General features: G+C 38.1%; 1 protein-coding gene across 1 annotated transcript in view; it reads left to right on the top strand.

Annotated features, from left to right (window-relative positions):
• Positions 1-12,307, top strand: part of LOC138837134 (dimethylglycine dehydrogenase, mitochondrial) — a 63,280-nt gene extending 50,973 nt beyond the window's left edge. The window contains exons 15-16 of the mRNA XM_070035924.1: positions 6,020-6,154; positions 11,704-12,307. Coding sequence (XP_069892025.1) covers positions 6,020-6,154; positions 11,704-11,919 — 351 coding nt within the window. The 3' untranslated portion in view covers positions 11,920-12,307. The remainder of the gene's footprint in view (positions 1-6,019; positions 6,155-11,703) is intronic.
• The last annotated feature ends 5,044 nt before the right edge of the window (positions 12,308-17,351 follow it).

Here is a 17,351-nt window from a genome sequence, read left to right as displayed (position 1 = left end):
CAGGGATTGGGAAGGGCAAGGCCTTGCAATGTAGTCTAGGCTGGCCTGGAACTCACTGTGATCTCCAATTCAAATCATCCTGTCTCAGCTTCCTGAGTGCTGTGATTATGGTTGTGAGCCCCTGTGCCTATGGTGTTTTTTTTTTCTGAATGTTTTCAGCCTTATGATTGACTGAATTTACAGCTGTGGAACTAACAGATACAGAGTCAACTGTATTATGAAACTCATGTTTTCATAAATTCTTGCTAACGCAGTTAAATATCAAAGTACAGTTGGTAAGACCACAGGTCTACAATTTTACTTTGAATTATTAGATTTGAAAACTGAAAAATAAATGTTTCTTTTAAAATCAAATCTACTAAAAGTAATAGAACACAGGTAATGGTGCTATTTTAGTTTTGAAAACTTAGTTTGATTTCCACGCCAAGTAACTGATTCTTAATCTGCTTTAGCCATATTTTAAATATTTCCCCTGAGTTTCTATTGTATCCTCTCTTGTTTTTAGTTAAGGGTCTCTTTTGTGTTATATTGAAAGCTTTTAAAAAAATTATTGTTGTTATAAAAGTGATGAACAGAGGAGTTACATTTACATAAATCAGGTTAAAAAAAAAAAGTCCATTTCTTTTTGGACAATGTCACCTCTTCCCTCAGTCTCTCCCAGTTTTTCACTCCTTTTCCCACTCACAGGTTGTATGGTTCATTGTCAATATAGTGTCTAGTTGGTAGACTGTGAGTTTCTTTTTTTTGAAGAAGGAATTCTTATCTTGCTAGTCATTTTGGTTAGAAAAATGCTGGATGAGTTGTTTCAGATTGCTAAGGACAAAGAATAAAAACTACAAACGCATATATATATATATATATATATATATATATATATATATATATAATTGTTGCTTTAGCAACATTAAAATATAGAGTTTCACAATACAGTTGATCCTCTGTATCTGCTAGTTCTGTCAGTAAATTCAGTCACAGACTGAAAACATATGTATGTGTGTGTTCACTTTCTATTTTAGTTGCTGAACTGACAGTTTAACATTTTGCCATCAAAGAGCATTGAAATTGTGGTGGTTGTGAACTTACATGGAATGTGAAGATGCTCTTCCTAGTAGAAAAAGGAATAGTGGGTTGAGAAGCCAGATTTGAAGTTTGGTGCTCACTTTGTTATTCAGTTGATACCTTTACCTTTACTGAGCCACACAGTCCTTATCAGGAAATGACTCCAGTTCTGTGAACAGGAAATGAACCCTACAAGGAGGCAAGATTAAATCAGTCCTTTTCCCCGGGACTGAACTTGTTCTACCCCTTTCTCCATGTTTGTGAGATACGCACAGGTGCACAGGATACTAACAACTGACCAGAGTTGTTTCATTCTACCATTGTAGCATCTGGGTTTCCGTAGGATTTCTCTGTGGTTCTTTGCACGTAGGTCTCACACACAGAAGCATGTTTCAGTATCTAAGAGGGGGTTGTTTGTGACACAGTATCCTGTGTCACAATGATTGTCTTGTATCTCTGGATTTTTTTATATTTTTGCTGAAAGGATTTTGTGTTTTAAAAATGAAATAAAATCGATGACTTTCTTAAAATTTCAGATAGGGCTTTGATCCACATAAATGGAAAATAAAAGTCCCATAGCTGTTTTACTCTTATTTCCTCTGGGCTTCCAGAAGCTACTCCCCTAGCCCTGTAGCAGAGTTCCTCCACTGCTAAAATCAAATCAGACTTTATGTTCTTGCAAGTTCTCTGTCATCTTTATAATCACCCCAAGCACACGGATGTAATTTATTACATTTACATTAGCTTTTAGGTAATGCATGCCTGCAATATGCATACCTTTAATAGATGAGTATTATTCACTTTCTCTTCACTATTTCATGTACGTGGATGCTATGTCTAGTGCCTATTGGAGTTGGCTGCTTTAAAGACACTGCTGTTAAGCCCATAACTTAAGAAAACCCAAGCCGAGGCTATTTTTATACTATAATCTCAGTGCCCCAGAAGTTTATACATTTTTCAAAGACATGAACGGCTATTTATATAGTTAATTTGGCAATGACTCATTAAAGAAACGTATTTTTGTTCTTGGGCCATTCTGAAAGCACCAATTTCATTTTCAAAGTAACCTTCAGACACATTTTCTTTTCACTGATAATTAATAACTTGGTGGCAGAGTAAAAATCTACAGCGTGGAAAGGCCAGCCAAGAACAATGAAAGTGGAATACTCTCACCAGCTATATCTTCCCCTGTCAGCAGCAGGGTTAGTGTGGGAAGGGAAATCATGTCAGGAGGAGCAGATGGCTCTTCTCTGTGGTCCTTACTTTCATTGAGCATTTGGTAGTAGTGGTTGTCATATTGTTTCTTCATGTCTGAGGACAATATTGCTCACAGGATCTCTTCCTAAATCCACAGGTAGAAGATAGAGATGTCGAATTTCCTTAGTGTTTAACTTCAAGCTGTTTTTCTTTTCTTTTTTTATGAGACATGAAAGATAGAGATGTCGAATTTCCTTAGTGTTAAACTTCAAGCTGTTTTTCTTTTCTTTTTTTATGAGACATGGTCTGCTCCATTGCCTAGACTGACCTCCAACCTGCAATCTTTCTTCCTTAGCCTCCCACAGTACAAAAACACTATGCAATGAATGTCATCTGAAACAGGTTCAGACCACCTGAAAATAAAATGTCAAGGGATTAGTCATTTAGAGTACTTCTTCTTTCCTCTCTCTTTTCCTCCCCCCCTCCCTCCCTCCCATCCTTCCTCCTTCCTTCCTTCCTTCCTTCTTCCCTCCCTTCCTCCCCCCTTTCCCTCCCTCCCTCCCTCCTATGCTGAGTTTCACATAGTGTCTGACACATAGCCAAGTACTTAATAAGTGTAAATGTTACTTATAAATAATATTTTATTGTGTTTACAACTGTAATTTTTTCTGAACAATGTTCTGCCCCCTCCCTTCTTACCATCCTCTTACTTAACCTGTAGTACAGCTATGAACTGGGAAATGTAGAGGGATACTCTTCCAGCATTCCTCATCCTGATCCTGGCATCAGCTCTAGTAGCTCTTATGTAGCATTCCTGAACCCCAGTTGCTGGAAACTTTATCACACCCAGTTCTACCATCTCTGCAGTGGTGTTCCTGGCTCAGTGGCTTGATGGAGGAGACTCAGAGTAGAGGAAAGGAACAGGGCTAGGCTTTCTAAAATCTTGGTTCTTAACTGATTTGCTGATGGACTGTATTTGATTTACTTAATTCACTTCTTTTAGACCTCCATCGCACCATCTGTGAGGCATTGAAGATTGAATTATAATGTAAAAACAACCATGTTAGGGAAAGATTATGCAGATCAAGTCATTATGAAACCACACTCACCTCTCAAAATTCAACCCCAGCAACTTGCTAGAAGACTGTTGACTGCAGCCCCACACTCTGGGGCCTCCTTTATCATATTGTTTGGTGCCTCCCCTTCACACCTAGACCCATTAAATTTACAACACATACGTGAAGCGAAGTGATATCACCACACTCCAGAAACACATTTGTGATGTTTATAATCCTAGAACACAACTACCCATGAATCGTGTTTCACAATTGCTATTGCTGATTAATAATGATATCAATATGTCATAGCCTGCCATGTTTTCAGTCATCTCAAATTGTTTTTTGCCTTGTTCGAACACTGAAGAGAGAACGTTAATTCAGTACTGACATGTTGCTGTATGATGGAAAGAGGGTTACATTTCCCCTCTATGAAGCTATAAGATCATGTTTTATTAGCTCTAAATACTGCATACAGTAGAGGCTTAATGACAAATGAGTAAATAATTGCTAGAAAAGTCTTTTCTAGAGGACTCTCAAAACCGAAATAATTTAGTCATGAAGATCTAGACTCCCATGACAGGAAGTGAGAACAGTGTAGGATTCAGTGCACTTTGCCTATCACACCAGGTAAAGCGTTAGTCACTTGAATTGTTCTAAATGCTTTTTCACTAGTCTGCCACAAGATATTTTTACTGCAGTTATTGACTCAGATGTATCCAAAGACTCTAAAAGGCATTTTACCTTGTCATCATTTTACCTATTGCAGCAAATCTCCTTTTCAAAAGAGTAACAATGTGTGTCATTTTTCTACAGTCTTTCTGTATCTAGATATCCATATTTTATCTATAGCAAACTTTTGTTAGGATTCTTATCATGAATTTTCCCTATATATTAATTCAAGTAAATCCAAGTCTTTCTGTGTTCCCATTATTCCTGTATTAAGTAACATGGGTCTCAATCTTGTTAAAGTTTTTGTGCACTGGCTTTATAATAAAGTTGCATAGATGGTTCTCACCATCTGAGTCACACTGAGGAAGGAGAGAAAATTGGACTTTCATTTCACACATTACTTTAACTTGGGTGAATGGGGCTGTCTTTAGCTTCCCACTGTCAGCAATTTGAAGTTACAATTGCCATAGAAATTATGCTGTGCTATGGCTCATCCTAGAAGCTTGGAATCAGTAAAGGAGTGAATTGGGATGTCTGGCAAAGGGCATGTTAGGGCCTCTCCTGCTGCTTCCCTGGGAGGCCACAGGGCATTCCTGCAGTCAGTTCTAAATGTTTCAAGTAGATCCTAAACGTGTAGATCCTAAGTGTTTGTGATGGAGGACATTTTTGTCATGAAGTATTACTTCCTTTCCTTTTGTGGCAATTGGGGATATTAAAGTTTGTTGCTATCCTTCCCTTCCCTCATGGATGCTTCCTTTCCCACCCCTCCCTTCTCCTCCCACTTCTCTCCTCCCTTCCCTCCTTATTCTTCCCTTTTCCCCTTCATTTCCCCTCCCTTCCGCCCTCTTGCCATCTTCTTTTCTTTCCCCTCTCTTCCCTAACCCTCTCTTCTTTCTTTACAGAAAGTAGTCTGGATAGAAGAAACATTTTGAGAATTTTGTTTTTATTATAATCTCTAATCTCATTCAGCAGAGATATGCTTTCTGTGTGCTATGAATTCCCTTTTCACCCCATAACGTAAGAGGTGCTTGTTTGGCTCCTGTTATAGAAGATTACCCTGTCTTCTCACCAGAGGTCAGCACTCCCTCTTGGACACCCTCTTGCGAAGCGTCCCCACTGAGGAGTCTTTGCTCACTTTGTGTGTGTGTGTGTGTGTGTGTGTGTGTGTGTGTGTGTGTGTGTGTGTGTGTGTGTGTGTGTGTGTGTGTGCGCGCGCGCTACTCAGTTGTGAGGTATTTTACTAAGAATGGGAGTCTTTGAGTTTGCCTAATTCCCTCTATTTATTTTATAAATCCCATCAAAATGGATTCAAGTTTTATCTCCATAACACGTTAAATTGGTATATCTTGAGATTACCCAAAGGAATATATTAGGAATAGGAATGTCACTTGTCATATACTGCATAGAAGAAAGGGTGGGGGAGGGTGAGAAGCAGAGTATTGAAGACTGTGCTCTTCCTTCAAAATACCCATGTCTGATTTTGTAACCCACATGGGGCCAAGCATGATGCTTCTTCACATGTAGAATGTTTCCACACATGCTTCCTGATAAACTAACAACCATAGTCTATATCCTAGGGACCATTATTCTGAAGAAGGAAAACATGTGCAGCATTTTGGAATTGTTTTTAACATCGCATCTCAAAAAAGTATATTTCTTTCTTGTAGAGAGCCAGTAGGTAAAAATTGAGTTGTACTTTACCCATATCACTGTTCAGACCTTTCGGTAAGTGACAAGGGCCAAGTTCCCAAGCTACCATCAGAGTATAATGCCTTATATTTTCCTGCCTAGGTGATTCTGGTAAAATTGTCATCCCCAAGTTATTGCCTTAAGTCTCACATATTCTGAAGGACTATGTGGCTGATACTGTCATTTGAAGACTAAGAAATATTTGTCTAGACATTTGATCCAATCTGTATTTTTATTCAATGTGTAATTGGCGAGAAAATAGCAAAGACAAATTTAAATGCTTGCATCTCTAACCTTGTCACAGCATCTGAACACTCATTCATCATCATTATCTTGGGTTTCTGTAGCCAGCAGACTTCATAGGAAAGCAAGCACTGAAACAGATTAAAGCCAAGGGGCTGAAACGGAGACTGGTCTGCCTCACCTTGACGACAGATGATGTGGATCCGGAGGGAAATGAAAGCATCTGGTACAAGGGCAAGGTGAGCGCTGAGGACTCATTGCCAGGGGCCTCTGTATTACCTGCACGAACTTTCCCTGTGCATTTTTAGAGGCTTCCTTGTTCTCTCCTTATTGGAAGGTTTATTTATGTATTTACTTATCAAAAGAATAACACTTTTTAAAAAAAAATCAGAGCTGACATTCAAGAAACAGAAACAATTTACTGAAAAGAAAATGATATGCTGCTTGTCTTTGAAAACAAAAGATTCTGTATGCTTTATTTTAAAAGAATAGGCCTGAAGACATAATAGAAAGATGGGTCTGATTGTGTAGAAATGTCACAATGAAATACTTTGTTATGTGTAGTATAATATACCCTCACACAGAGAAAGAATAAATCCAAGAAACTGAGATGTATTGAACCACAGGGGAGGTCTGAATCAAGGGTAAAATGATCTACTTGTTAACCACATCTGTATCTCTGAGTAAAAGGTTGATTTTATAAAGAAATTGGCATTCTGATTCCACTCCTCAGGATCTTTCAGAAAGGATTAACTAGCATATTAGCAGGAAAAAGTTATAAATGAAAGCATTGATGACTGTGAGGGTTAAACCCTAGAATGATAAGTGGGCCCCACTTCATCCTTTAGGAAGAAGGAAATGACTGTCTTCCCGCTATGGAATGTTCCATGTCATTCTCTGTATTCAGTAAAACCAGGGCTAGTCAGGTACTTTTCCATGGAACTTCATATCCTCCACTTTTTCCTATTGTGAACCCTGTTTGTATACCCTTGCTTCTACTGGTGTGAGATACTCAGTTGAGACCGTGGGAAGGGCACAGTGTCTTCCAGGCTCATCTAAGGAGCTGTTCCTTGTTGATCAGGATCAGCTTGCATAAGCCAGAACACAGATTCTGTGACTGGCTTTTTTCTCCTCCACTGTAACCTCCATATTTATTTTCATTTCCTCCATCTGGGGAAGACTGCCATCACATCACAACCTTTGGGTAACTAAAGGAATGCAATGTGAGCCTGGTGCTAGTGGCTCAGGCCTGTAATCCTAGCTACTCAGGAGACTGAGAGTAGGATTAGGTTTGAAAACAGCCTAATCAGAAAAAGTTTTCAAGATCCTACTTGAAAATAACCAGAAAACAAAAGAAAAGAAAACAAAAACTCACAGGACTGGAGGCTGAGAGTGGTAGAGCTTCAAATCTAGCAGGCTGGAGGCTCTGAATTCAAATCCCAGTACAGTGGGGAAAAAAATGGAACTTGAGCTAATGCATGGACCATGTGTCAGAGAACTGTCATCTAGTCAGTTCCTATTTATAGGCCAGATAGCTTTCATGTACTGTCTCATTTACTTTTACAATATCCATGGCAGACACGAATGACCCGTTCCATTTTAAACATGAAGCTTTAGGATTCAAAGAGATGGAGTTAATTCCTTGTGTTTAGATTGATAGTGATCGATGGAACTGATTTCCAGTTCAAATATAGTTGGTTTTTTAAAATTTCTTGTCCTTTTTCGCCCTTAAGGCTTACTGAATATTCTAGTTTGTTCTTTTTCTGAACTGGAGACTATTTTATTTTTTATTAAAACTTTTTTTTGACACTGAGGTTTCAACTCAATGCCTTAAGCTTGCCAGTGCAGGTACTCTACCACTTCAGCCAAATCCCTAATCCTTTTTGGCTTGGTTAATTTTCAGACAAGGTCTTGTAGCTTTGGAAGGGGATGTGTGCTGCAAGTAGCCTCTGGCTGCAATCCCTGAGCTATGACTCCTGCAAAGCTGGAATTACAGACATGTACCACCACACCTATCTTATTAGTTGATTTTGCTTTATTACTTTTTCCTCATTCTAGCCTCAAATTATGATCCTCCCTATCTCTACCTCCTAGATAGCTGGAATTACAGGTGTGAGTCACCACACTGGGATATATATATATAGAATTTAATTATAGACTCACAGTTCTTATACATCTGAAAACCAGGGAGATGCAATTCAACACCATGAAGAAAACTTAAGACCTTTTCTTAAATCTCATGTTCTATTACCTTTCTGTCATATTTATTGGTAGACATCTATTTCCTGCTTGCATTGGACTGACTGCTCTTTTGTAAAATTGTTCCTAGGTTCCTCATGCTTTTGCTTCCTCTTTTTCTTCTGTATTTCCAGTTCAGGCCTCTTTTCTTAATATCTGTTCTCCTGTTCCAATGTGGTGGTGTATGTCTATAATTCCAGTATTCAGGAGCTGAAGCAGGAGGATTGAGAACTCTGGGTCAGCTTGAGCTATATGGTGTGATCTTGTTCATCCTCCAAAATTTCCTACAATTCACATAATTTCTGCTGTTGCCATCTCTGCTATTAATTAACTGCCCTGATCTCTGGGCCTTAGTGTTGCCATCTATAAAATGAAGCCACTGGATGAGATGAGGATCTTCCTACTTTTAATTAGTATTTTTCCCTAGTCATCTTTGATTTTGTTTTACATTTACTGTCTTTCTCTTTTCATTATTCATTTGTTTTACATTTTTTACTTTATTCCTATCCAGCTTTCTCAGTGCTTCCAAATATGGTCTACCCATGCCTTCACCCACATTCTACTTCACTCAGTCTCTCTGGAGACTTAGTAATAATAGATAAAAGATAGTACCAAACGGTGAAAATACCTTGGGCTGCAATTCCCTAGTTCAGAGAGAAATTAAAGTAGAATTGAAAGGAAATTCGAAAACACAAACAAACAAAGCATGCTTTAATAAAATACCACTCACAGAGTGAGAGCTGTTTCTTCAGTGCAGAAATGACTGCAAGCCCTTTTACTGCTGGGATGAGAAGACTGGGTAATGGAGAACTGAGAAACTCTCTGAAGAGTGACTGTGGGCTCATGGCCAGTGAGTCAGGAGACAGCACCCAGGGACTCGCTCAGGGCTCTTCCTTTTCCTTAAGTTGCCCAAGAAAATCAAGTTAACTCTCCTACTCCAAAAACAATCTTCACTTTACAGACTGGGAAGTGAAACAAAAGTTGCTAAGACAGTCTTTCAAAGAGCAAAGACTAAAACCCCAGCCTTGCTGACCCAGATCCTTGCCATTTAACGAGGATCTGAGGGAGAAAAGCAATTGGAAGTACTGTTCTACCCTGGCAATTAATAATATGCCAGATGAAGGCACTTCAGTTTCTTCCCCCCCCCCCCCCCCTTTAATCAACTAGCTCTCACTATTTAGTTTAGAAATCACACAGAAAGCTTCTGATTTGGGGTTTCAAAGGGATCATTAAAAACTGGAACCACGGAGATAAAGAAGTACTTTTAAAACCACAAATGTGTTAGGATCTAAAAGACTAGATGTGCTATAGTGTTGACTGTTGTGGGTGCGCCGCTGAGCGCTCACCAAGGTGACTCACCCACAGCATTCTCACCAGCCGCTCTGACAGCCTACGTGATATATAGCGATATATGGCGATATATGGCGAGGAGGAGGAGCAGCACAATGTTGTATGGCCAGGAGAAGCCATTTTGAGAAGGGATGTCTAGCACATTCAGCCTTTTTGTCTTCCTTGACTTGACAGTATTTTGCATTTTTTGGCTTTTCCTTCTCTTTGATCCATTGGATATGATTTCCACTAACCCTCTTATATCTTCTTGGGCTTGTGATATCAATTTTTTTTTTTTTTTTAGCGGGGGGAGTCATATATAGCTTTTGTTTTCATCTCATGGTTTTGATTTCTTTTCTTTGTTCTTTTTCTTCCTCCCTCCCTCCCTCCCTCCCTCCCTCCCTCCCTCCCTCCCTCCCTCCCTCCCTTCCTTCCTTCCTTCCTTCCTTCCTTCCTTCCTTTCTTTCTTTCTTTCCTCTCCTCCCTCCCTCCCTTCCTTCCTTCCTTCCTTCCTTCCTTCCTTCCTTCCTTCCTTCCTTCCTTCCTTCCTTCCTCCCTCCTTCTCTCCCTTCCTCCCTTTCTCTCTCTGCCTTTCTTTCTTTCTTTTCCTTCCTTCCTTCCTTCTTCTTATTGTAGAGCTTGAACTCGGGGGCCTGGGTGCTGTTTTTGCTCAAGGCTAGAACTCTGTCACTTTGAGCCATAGTGCCACTTTTGGACTTCTGGTTTTCTGATGGTTAGTTGCAGATAAAAGTCTCATGGAGGGCTGGGAAGGTGGCTCAGCAGTAGAGCGCTTGCCTTGCATGCATGAGGCCCTGGGTTCGATTCCTCAGCACCACATAAGCAAAATAAAAAAAGCCGGAAGTGGCGCTGTGGCTCAAGTGGTAGAGCGCTAGCCTTGAGCTGATGAACTGAGGGACAGCGCCCAGGCCCAGAGTTCAGGCCCCACGACTGGACCTAAAAAAAAAGAAAAAAAAAAAAAAAGAGTCTCATGGACTTTCCAGATCTCAGCCTCTTGAGTAGGGTAGCTAGGAATTACAAGACTGAGCTACTGGTGACTGGCCAGGCTTTGATTTCTTGCTTAGTGTTTTTCTCTGGTCTGCAAATAGAAGTTACCTTAATTCATCCTGTGTGGTTTTGATCGTTTTTGGGGTTTTTTTTTTTTTTTTTTTTGCTTTTTTAGTTCATTACTAACAGAGACAAGGCACAAGTTTATTCATTTATTCCATAAAAGTTTTTTACATTGATTACCTCTATGCATCAGCAATATTCTTTCCTCATCCTGGAGAGTTTTATCCTCCATCTTGAACAACTTAATTCCATCCAATTTCAAAGTATAAAAGAAATCCTAGTTCAGTGATTAGCCTTCATGTTTTTTTTGCCCTGGTTTCCTGGTTATATTTGCTCCTGGAAATAGGTACCAATGCTCTACTCATTCCTCTAGTGTCTAATGTGGCTGAGCTAAAATGTTACCATTTAAATGCCTTATAATTGGTAGGAATTGTTAAATAATATGTATATAAATATATACATGCTATGGGGATTCTCTGATATAGAATGTTGACTTCACTTTGACTACTGATATAATAATAAATATATTAATTCAGCACTATTTTGGCAGATTTTCTAACCTCAGCAGGGACAGTTAACTAAGTTGCAGTTGGATTTATTGAATTTCTCTCTTCTATTTTCATACTAAATTAATGATTAAAGAGGTTTTTCTTTTTAAAGTTTAAAATGAAATCATTTTTTCTTTTATTGAATTCCTTAATATGAAACTGGGCAAAATAATGTAATTTATTAAGCAACTAGGTGTTGGAGCTGGACATCCCTGCTGTGGAGCTGTAAGCAGGTAGATCACAAATACCCAGCCTTAGACTAAAACACTAGACCCTCTCCAAAAATTAACTAAAGTAAAAAGTGTAAGAGGAGTGGTTCAAGTGGTAGAGTACCAAGTACAAAGCCTTGAGGTCAGTATCATAAAAAAGAAACTAAATGTGATTATTCTAAAATGAGAAACATTAGGATAATAACCAAAATATGTTCTTGAGAATTATTTTTCACACTTTGTAAATTTGCACCCTTTACCTTTACCAAAGGTGAGCTAAGTCTCTGGTATTAGCCTTTAGACAGAATTTCTTAAAACTTTCACATTGCAAATTGACTCTGTATTTTAGATTATTTCATCGGAAGATGCTGAGCATTGTTGGGTTTTGTTTTTCAGGTGGTTGGCAACACAACATCTGGAAGCTACAGTTACAGTATCCAGAAGAGTCTGGCTTTTGCTTATGTCCCTCTAGAGCTAAGTAAAGTGGGACAGCAAGTGGAAGTTGAACTACTGGGTAAAAATTACCCAGCAACCATCATTCAAGAGCCCTTGGTATTGACAGAACCAACTAGAAACCGCCTTCAGAAAAATGGCAGAAAGGACAAAGCTTAAAATAAAGCAGTAACTAATCAGATGAATTATAAATGCTATATGACTATACTTGAAATTATTGTAATTGGGTGTTGGGAATAGAGGAAACCAGGAATTCACTTCAAAATAATCAAAAGTCTAGACTTACACTTTTAATAAAACCTTTCTCTTAATTATGTTCAAACAAAAACATAATAATAAATCAATGATTTAAGTTATTCAAGTAAAGAAACTTAAAATGGATGCTTTTTATTACCATGTCATATAGTTTATGAAACCAAATCAGGAAGACATTAGATGTTATCAGTAGGCATTGATCATTATCATAGAATTAAAGAACTCTATGTAAGCTTAGGAATATCTGGCTGATATCTGAAAACAAATTATCAATAAATTATCTTTTCTATAATTGCAATGTGATATTATTGAAAAACTTTTATTAAGAAATCTTTCCTTGGATGAATAAGTGATAGTTTTAATTTTTTTTTCTATATATTTGATGAAAATAGTGAAAATTTAATATTAGCTTATTGGTAACATTTCTATCAATTCTCTGAAATATTTGCTATTTTTCATAATGAATTTCATGAAAGCAGCTTTGTAGGATATAAAGAGTGTCCTTTCAAAGGTTATTTTAGTAGAGAAATTGAAAAAAAAAAAAAGAACAGTCTGCCAAAGGAAATGGTACTTGCAAACCTTCAGAAGTGCAACTGAACCTAAATAGATTGTGCCAGAACACACACGGTTTGAATACTGAACACTTCTCCTTGGGAAAGATGTAATGCAAGTTGACATCACATGGCACCATTTTAAATGTCTTCTCACAAAGCATTTGACAACACAGGTCAAACGAAGGCAGGTGTAAGAGCTGACGGCATTGCCTTTAGTATAATGTATGGCAAGAAAAAAATAGAAACAATTCTTTGATATGTTTCATGAAATTATGTGAGTTTAGCTTACTGAATAAAAGAGCTTTTTTGGTACCAGATGGTCTATCATTTATAATTAATTTACACACACACACATATATTTGTTGCACACTGAATTTTTCCTAGATGTTAAAGAAAGAAGGCCATCTCTATGAAAAAGGTTTAGATTCTCCTATTTGCAGGGGACTACTATCGCAAGAAACAATAATGATAGTATGATACTGAACTTGAAGTATTGTTAAAATACCACTAAAGCCAGAACATAAAGAATAGGAGGGACAGGGATAGAGGGGATGTGTTAGATCAGGTACATTGTGTGCATATATGGACATGTCAAATGAAATCCTCTTGTACATCTTATTGATGCTAATGAAAAAAAGAACAAAGTAGGGTGCCAATGGCTCACACTTATAATCCTAGCTACTCAGGAAGCTGAGATGTGAGAATTTTAATTCAACACCAGCCAGGGCAGGAAAGTCATGAGACTATCTCCAATAAACCCTCAGAAAACCAGAAGTGGCACTGTGGCTCAAAGTGAAAGAGCCCTAGCCTGGAGCGGAAAAAGCTCAGGGGCAGTGGCCAAGCCCTGAGTTCAATCCCCATGACCAAAAAAAAAAAAAAAAAAAAAAGAACAAAAGGGAATAGAATATTCAGAAAGAAATTCTATTGACAATGGAAGCCTACTTCCTGACTTTCTTAAGTAGTTGTCCTGGCAGTCTAATTTGTTGTAGGCTGAGTGCTATTAGGTGTTCTAAGTCACCCCAGGCACTCACATTCCCACCTATGGTCCTGACCTTGGGCCCAGCCAGTCCATCACTGCTGAATCATATAGGAAGAAAAAATATATATAAATATATATAGTTTCATGAACTATAAGATAGGGTAATAAAAAGCATCCATTTTAAATTTCCTCACTCAAAAAAAATAACAAATCATTAAATTCATTATTATATTTTGTACATATATATGTGTACATATATATGCCTATGGATGCTGAGTGTGCCCCCATAAGTAGGGGACCCTGAGAGAGAGACAGAAAGCAGAAAGACTTACTCCCCAAGCTCTCAGCCCCTGGTGGCATGTCAGCCAGTTCTTGGATGAGAAATTTGATTATAAAGAGCTCATCTAAAACTAGAGCTTCTTAAACTAGAGCCTGTACTGGGAGAGACCTTCAAAGGAATGAGTCCAGGATTAGTGTCAGCCATGAACAGCAAACAGCTAGTTTGAAAGTACTGAAAGTACTGCAGAGATGTCCAGAAGCCGTGAGAAACATCCTGAACCATAGATGCTTTCTTCCCTTGATTGAGGGATGACTTTTGGCACTTGTAAAAATAGGTCTGGTCAACACATTACCAAAACATTTATGGAGGTTGCTATGCTGCTAATGTTTGCATCCTAAAGGATCTGTCTTTCTCTTTTCCCACTAGTAAGTAAAGGTGATAGAAAGAAACCACTTAGGTTAAGCAGCAGAAAAACTGGAAACTGGAGTTGCACTGAGAAGATTTTGTGCATGTTTAAACTGAACAAAAGAAGGATAACATCAGGAAACATGGCACTGGAGAAAGAAAGGTTCTGCTACCCAAACAACATCTCCTTTAATCCAAACCCTCCCAAAAGCAGAATACCCAAAATCAAGTTAATTATAACACTGGCTTGATGAATCTACATATAAAGATATCAACCCAGGTTTATCTTCCTTCAGTAATGAATCTTTATAAAATAGTTCCACATTTTACAGACTGCTTCTTTGAAGAGGGTGATGCATTACTGAACAGTATTTTCTCTAGGTGCAGATTTTGGAAGCATTAGTAGGCCATGAAGCATGGAGGTGGTGGTGTGTTTCAAAGCCTATTGGGCTGAAAGTCACAAGACTGCTCTCCCCAGCTCTGCCATCCATCAGCCAACACGGTCCACACATCATGTTAACCAAAGCTTTTGCTGTATTTAAATTCTGTGTAACTGCATTACTCAGTAGTGGTTCCATCAGTGAAGGACTTGGTGTACAGATGCTTGCTAAGGACTTACTCTAGGCCAGGCAAAACAGACATGTTCCTAGCATATAACTAGGAAGAAAAGCAAGTAAACTTTTAGTTACAAATGATGGTGTCATGAATGACAAAGGTAGAAAATATTTTGAGAATGAGGGACTTGCAGGCAGTGTCAAAAGATAAGGTAGTGTTAGAAGGGTCCCTTGAGTTAAGCAGAATAGTCTTTGATGCCCTCTGCATGAATAATTTCAGGTACACCAGTGAAGACCAAAGCTAGGCTGCATTGGAAACTAAATAAAAAGAAATTTTAGTATTTAGGGGCATCTAGCTTCATAATAAAATGATAAAAGGTGTTGATTGTATATCTCATGCTGGATTAAAATTGTGGTTTTCCCGCCTCAGCCTTTGGAGTGCTGTCCTAATAGATTATATCTTACAGAACATTGTATTCCCCACAGAAGTTAATTTGGAGAGTTCCCAGTTATAGCATGGGCCTCCAATATTCACTGACTTGGTTGTATACATCTATTGTGGATCTTTCAGTTGCTAAAGTCAGTCAAGTTTACTAGAGGCACAGTTAATGTCCCCAGTCCCTGTGGAATGAGTTAGCCTATGTTTAAAAAGAAATGGAAATAAACAATGACTGCAGATGATTGTAAATACAAACAAACAGAAGTTGAGTTTCTTCAGTTTTATCATTCCATGTAAACACAGCTTTGGTTTGTTTATTATGCATATTATAAGGAAGTAGGCAATCTTTGAAGTTTAATATCATGCGTAGTAGGTATAAATTTTAGTTCATACATAAAGTATTTCACTGTTTTGAATATATCTTTTAAAATTCAGGTTTCTTTCTTTTTTTTTTTTTCTCTTTGTGCCAGTTCTGGGCCTTGAACTTGGCCTGGGTACTGTCCCTGAGCTTTTTTGTTCAAACCTGGTGTGCTGCCACTTGAACCATAGCTTTGCTTCTGGCTTTTTGGTGATTAATTGGAGATGAGTTTCCTAGACTTTCCTGCTCAGGCTAGCTTTGAACTGCTATTCTCAGATCTCATCCTCTTAAGTAGCCAGGATTACAGACATGAGCAACCAGCATCAGATTTCTTTTTAATTTGTTAATTGTGTTAAAGCTAATGAATTTTCTAATGAAGGTATATTGGTGGAAAAAGATCTCAACTATAGAGATATTCAGAAGAAACCAGAATTGTTCTAGAGAAGCAAAGCATAGAAAATACTACAACTAGTGTTTGCTGTTAAAGGAGATCTTTATTAACCTCTGTCAAACTTATCATATTGAAATCTCTCAATTGCTTGTATATCTGTTGCCCATGTAAGAGAAACTCTGAAATTAAAAGTTAAAAGTTAGTTTTCATCCAGCTATGCACAAAGGCAAATGGACAAACTGGCTATTTGTTCACTAAACATTTACTATTCAAAGAAGACTAATTTTGGTAAAGTCATTATAAAAACAGAAATGTGTAGAGTGTTGGTGGCTCCTGCCTATAATCCTAGCTACTCAGGTGGCTGAGATATGAGGATCACAGTTCAAAGCCAGCCTAGGAAGAAACGAGACTCTTATCTCTAATAAACTACTCAGGAAAAGCTGGAAGTGGTGCTGTGGCTCAAGTGGTAGAGTGCTAACTTTGATGTCCAAGCTTTGAGTTCAAGCCCCAGGACTCACACAAGAAAACAACAAACAACAATCACAACAACAAAACCAATGTGACTTCATAATTCACAGAAACAGACCAATTCTTTATAACAGATATGCATAATTTATTATAACAGATTTTTTTCATTTCAATTTACTGTTGTTTCTATTTTTCTCATTTTTGTGGGTCTAATATCTATAAAATTCATTAGAAAATTTCATTCTGTATTTCTTTTGTGATATCTACTATTCTTTTTTCATGATTGTTATTAAGAAATAATTGCATCGGTGCTGGGAATGTGGCCTAGTGGTAGAGTGCTTGCCTTTCATGCATGAGGCCCTGGGTTCAATTCCTCAATACCATATAAACAGAAAAGGCGGACATAGTGCTGTGACTCAAGTAGTAGAGCACTAGCCTTGAGCTGAAGAGCTGAGGGACAGTGCCCAAGCCCAGAGTTCAAGCCCCACGACTGACCAAAAAAAAAAAAAAAAAGAAAAGAAAAGAAATAATGGCATCATACAGAAGAAGCATAGTGGTGTACATCAGTAGTGCTAGCTGTTGGGGAGGTGGAAACAGGAGGATTTTGAATCCAAGGCCAGCCAGGCAACATTAGTGAGATCTTATCTCAAAAAAATGAACAAAATATTTTTGAAGTGAGTAGGCTAAAGAGGTAGAGCACTTGCTTATTTTGAGGTCCTAGGCTCAACCTCAGGACTCCCTGGAGACTATCATTCCAATATGTACACATTCTCACATTGGTCTGAGATACTTTAGCATGGTTGGAAAAGATTGCCTTGAGATCTTTAAGAAATAGACAAATAATATAAACAGTTCAGTGCAGATATAAGACAAGTGCACAATGAACTGTAAGAGAGAAATCATCACAC

Source organism: Dipodomys merriami, unplaced genomic scaffold (genome assembly GCF_024711535.1).
Source record: "Dipodomys merriami isolate MVZ:Mamm:240054 unplaced genomic scaffold, mDipMer1.0.p SCAF_263, whole genome shotgun sequence".
Lineage (NCBI taxonomy): Eukaryota > Metazoa > Chordata > Mammalia > Rodentia > Heteromyidae > Dipodomys > Dipodomys merriami.
The sequence above is the reverse complement of the archived record's forward strand: the minus strand, read 5'-3'. Positions and strand labels throughout refer to the sequence as shown.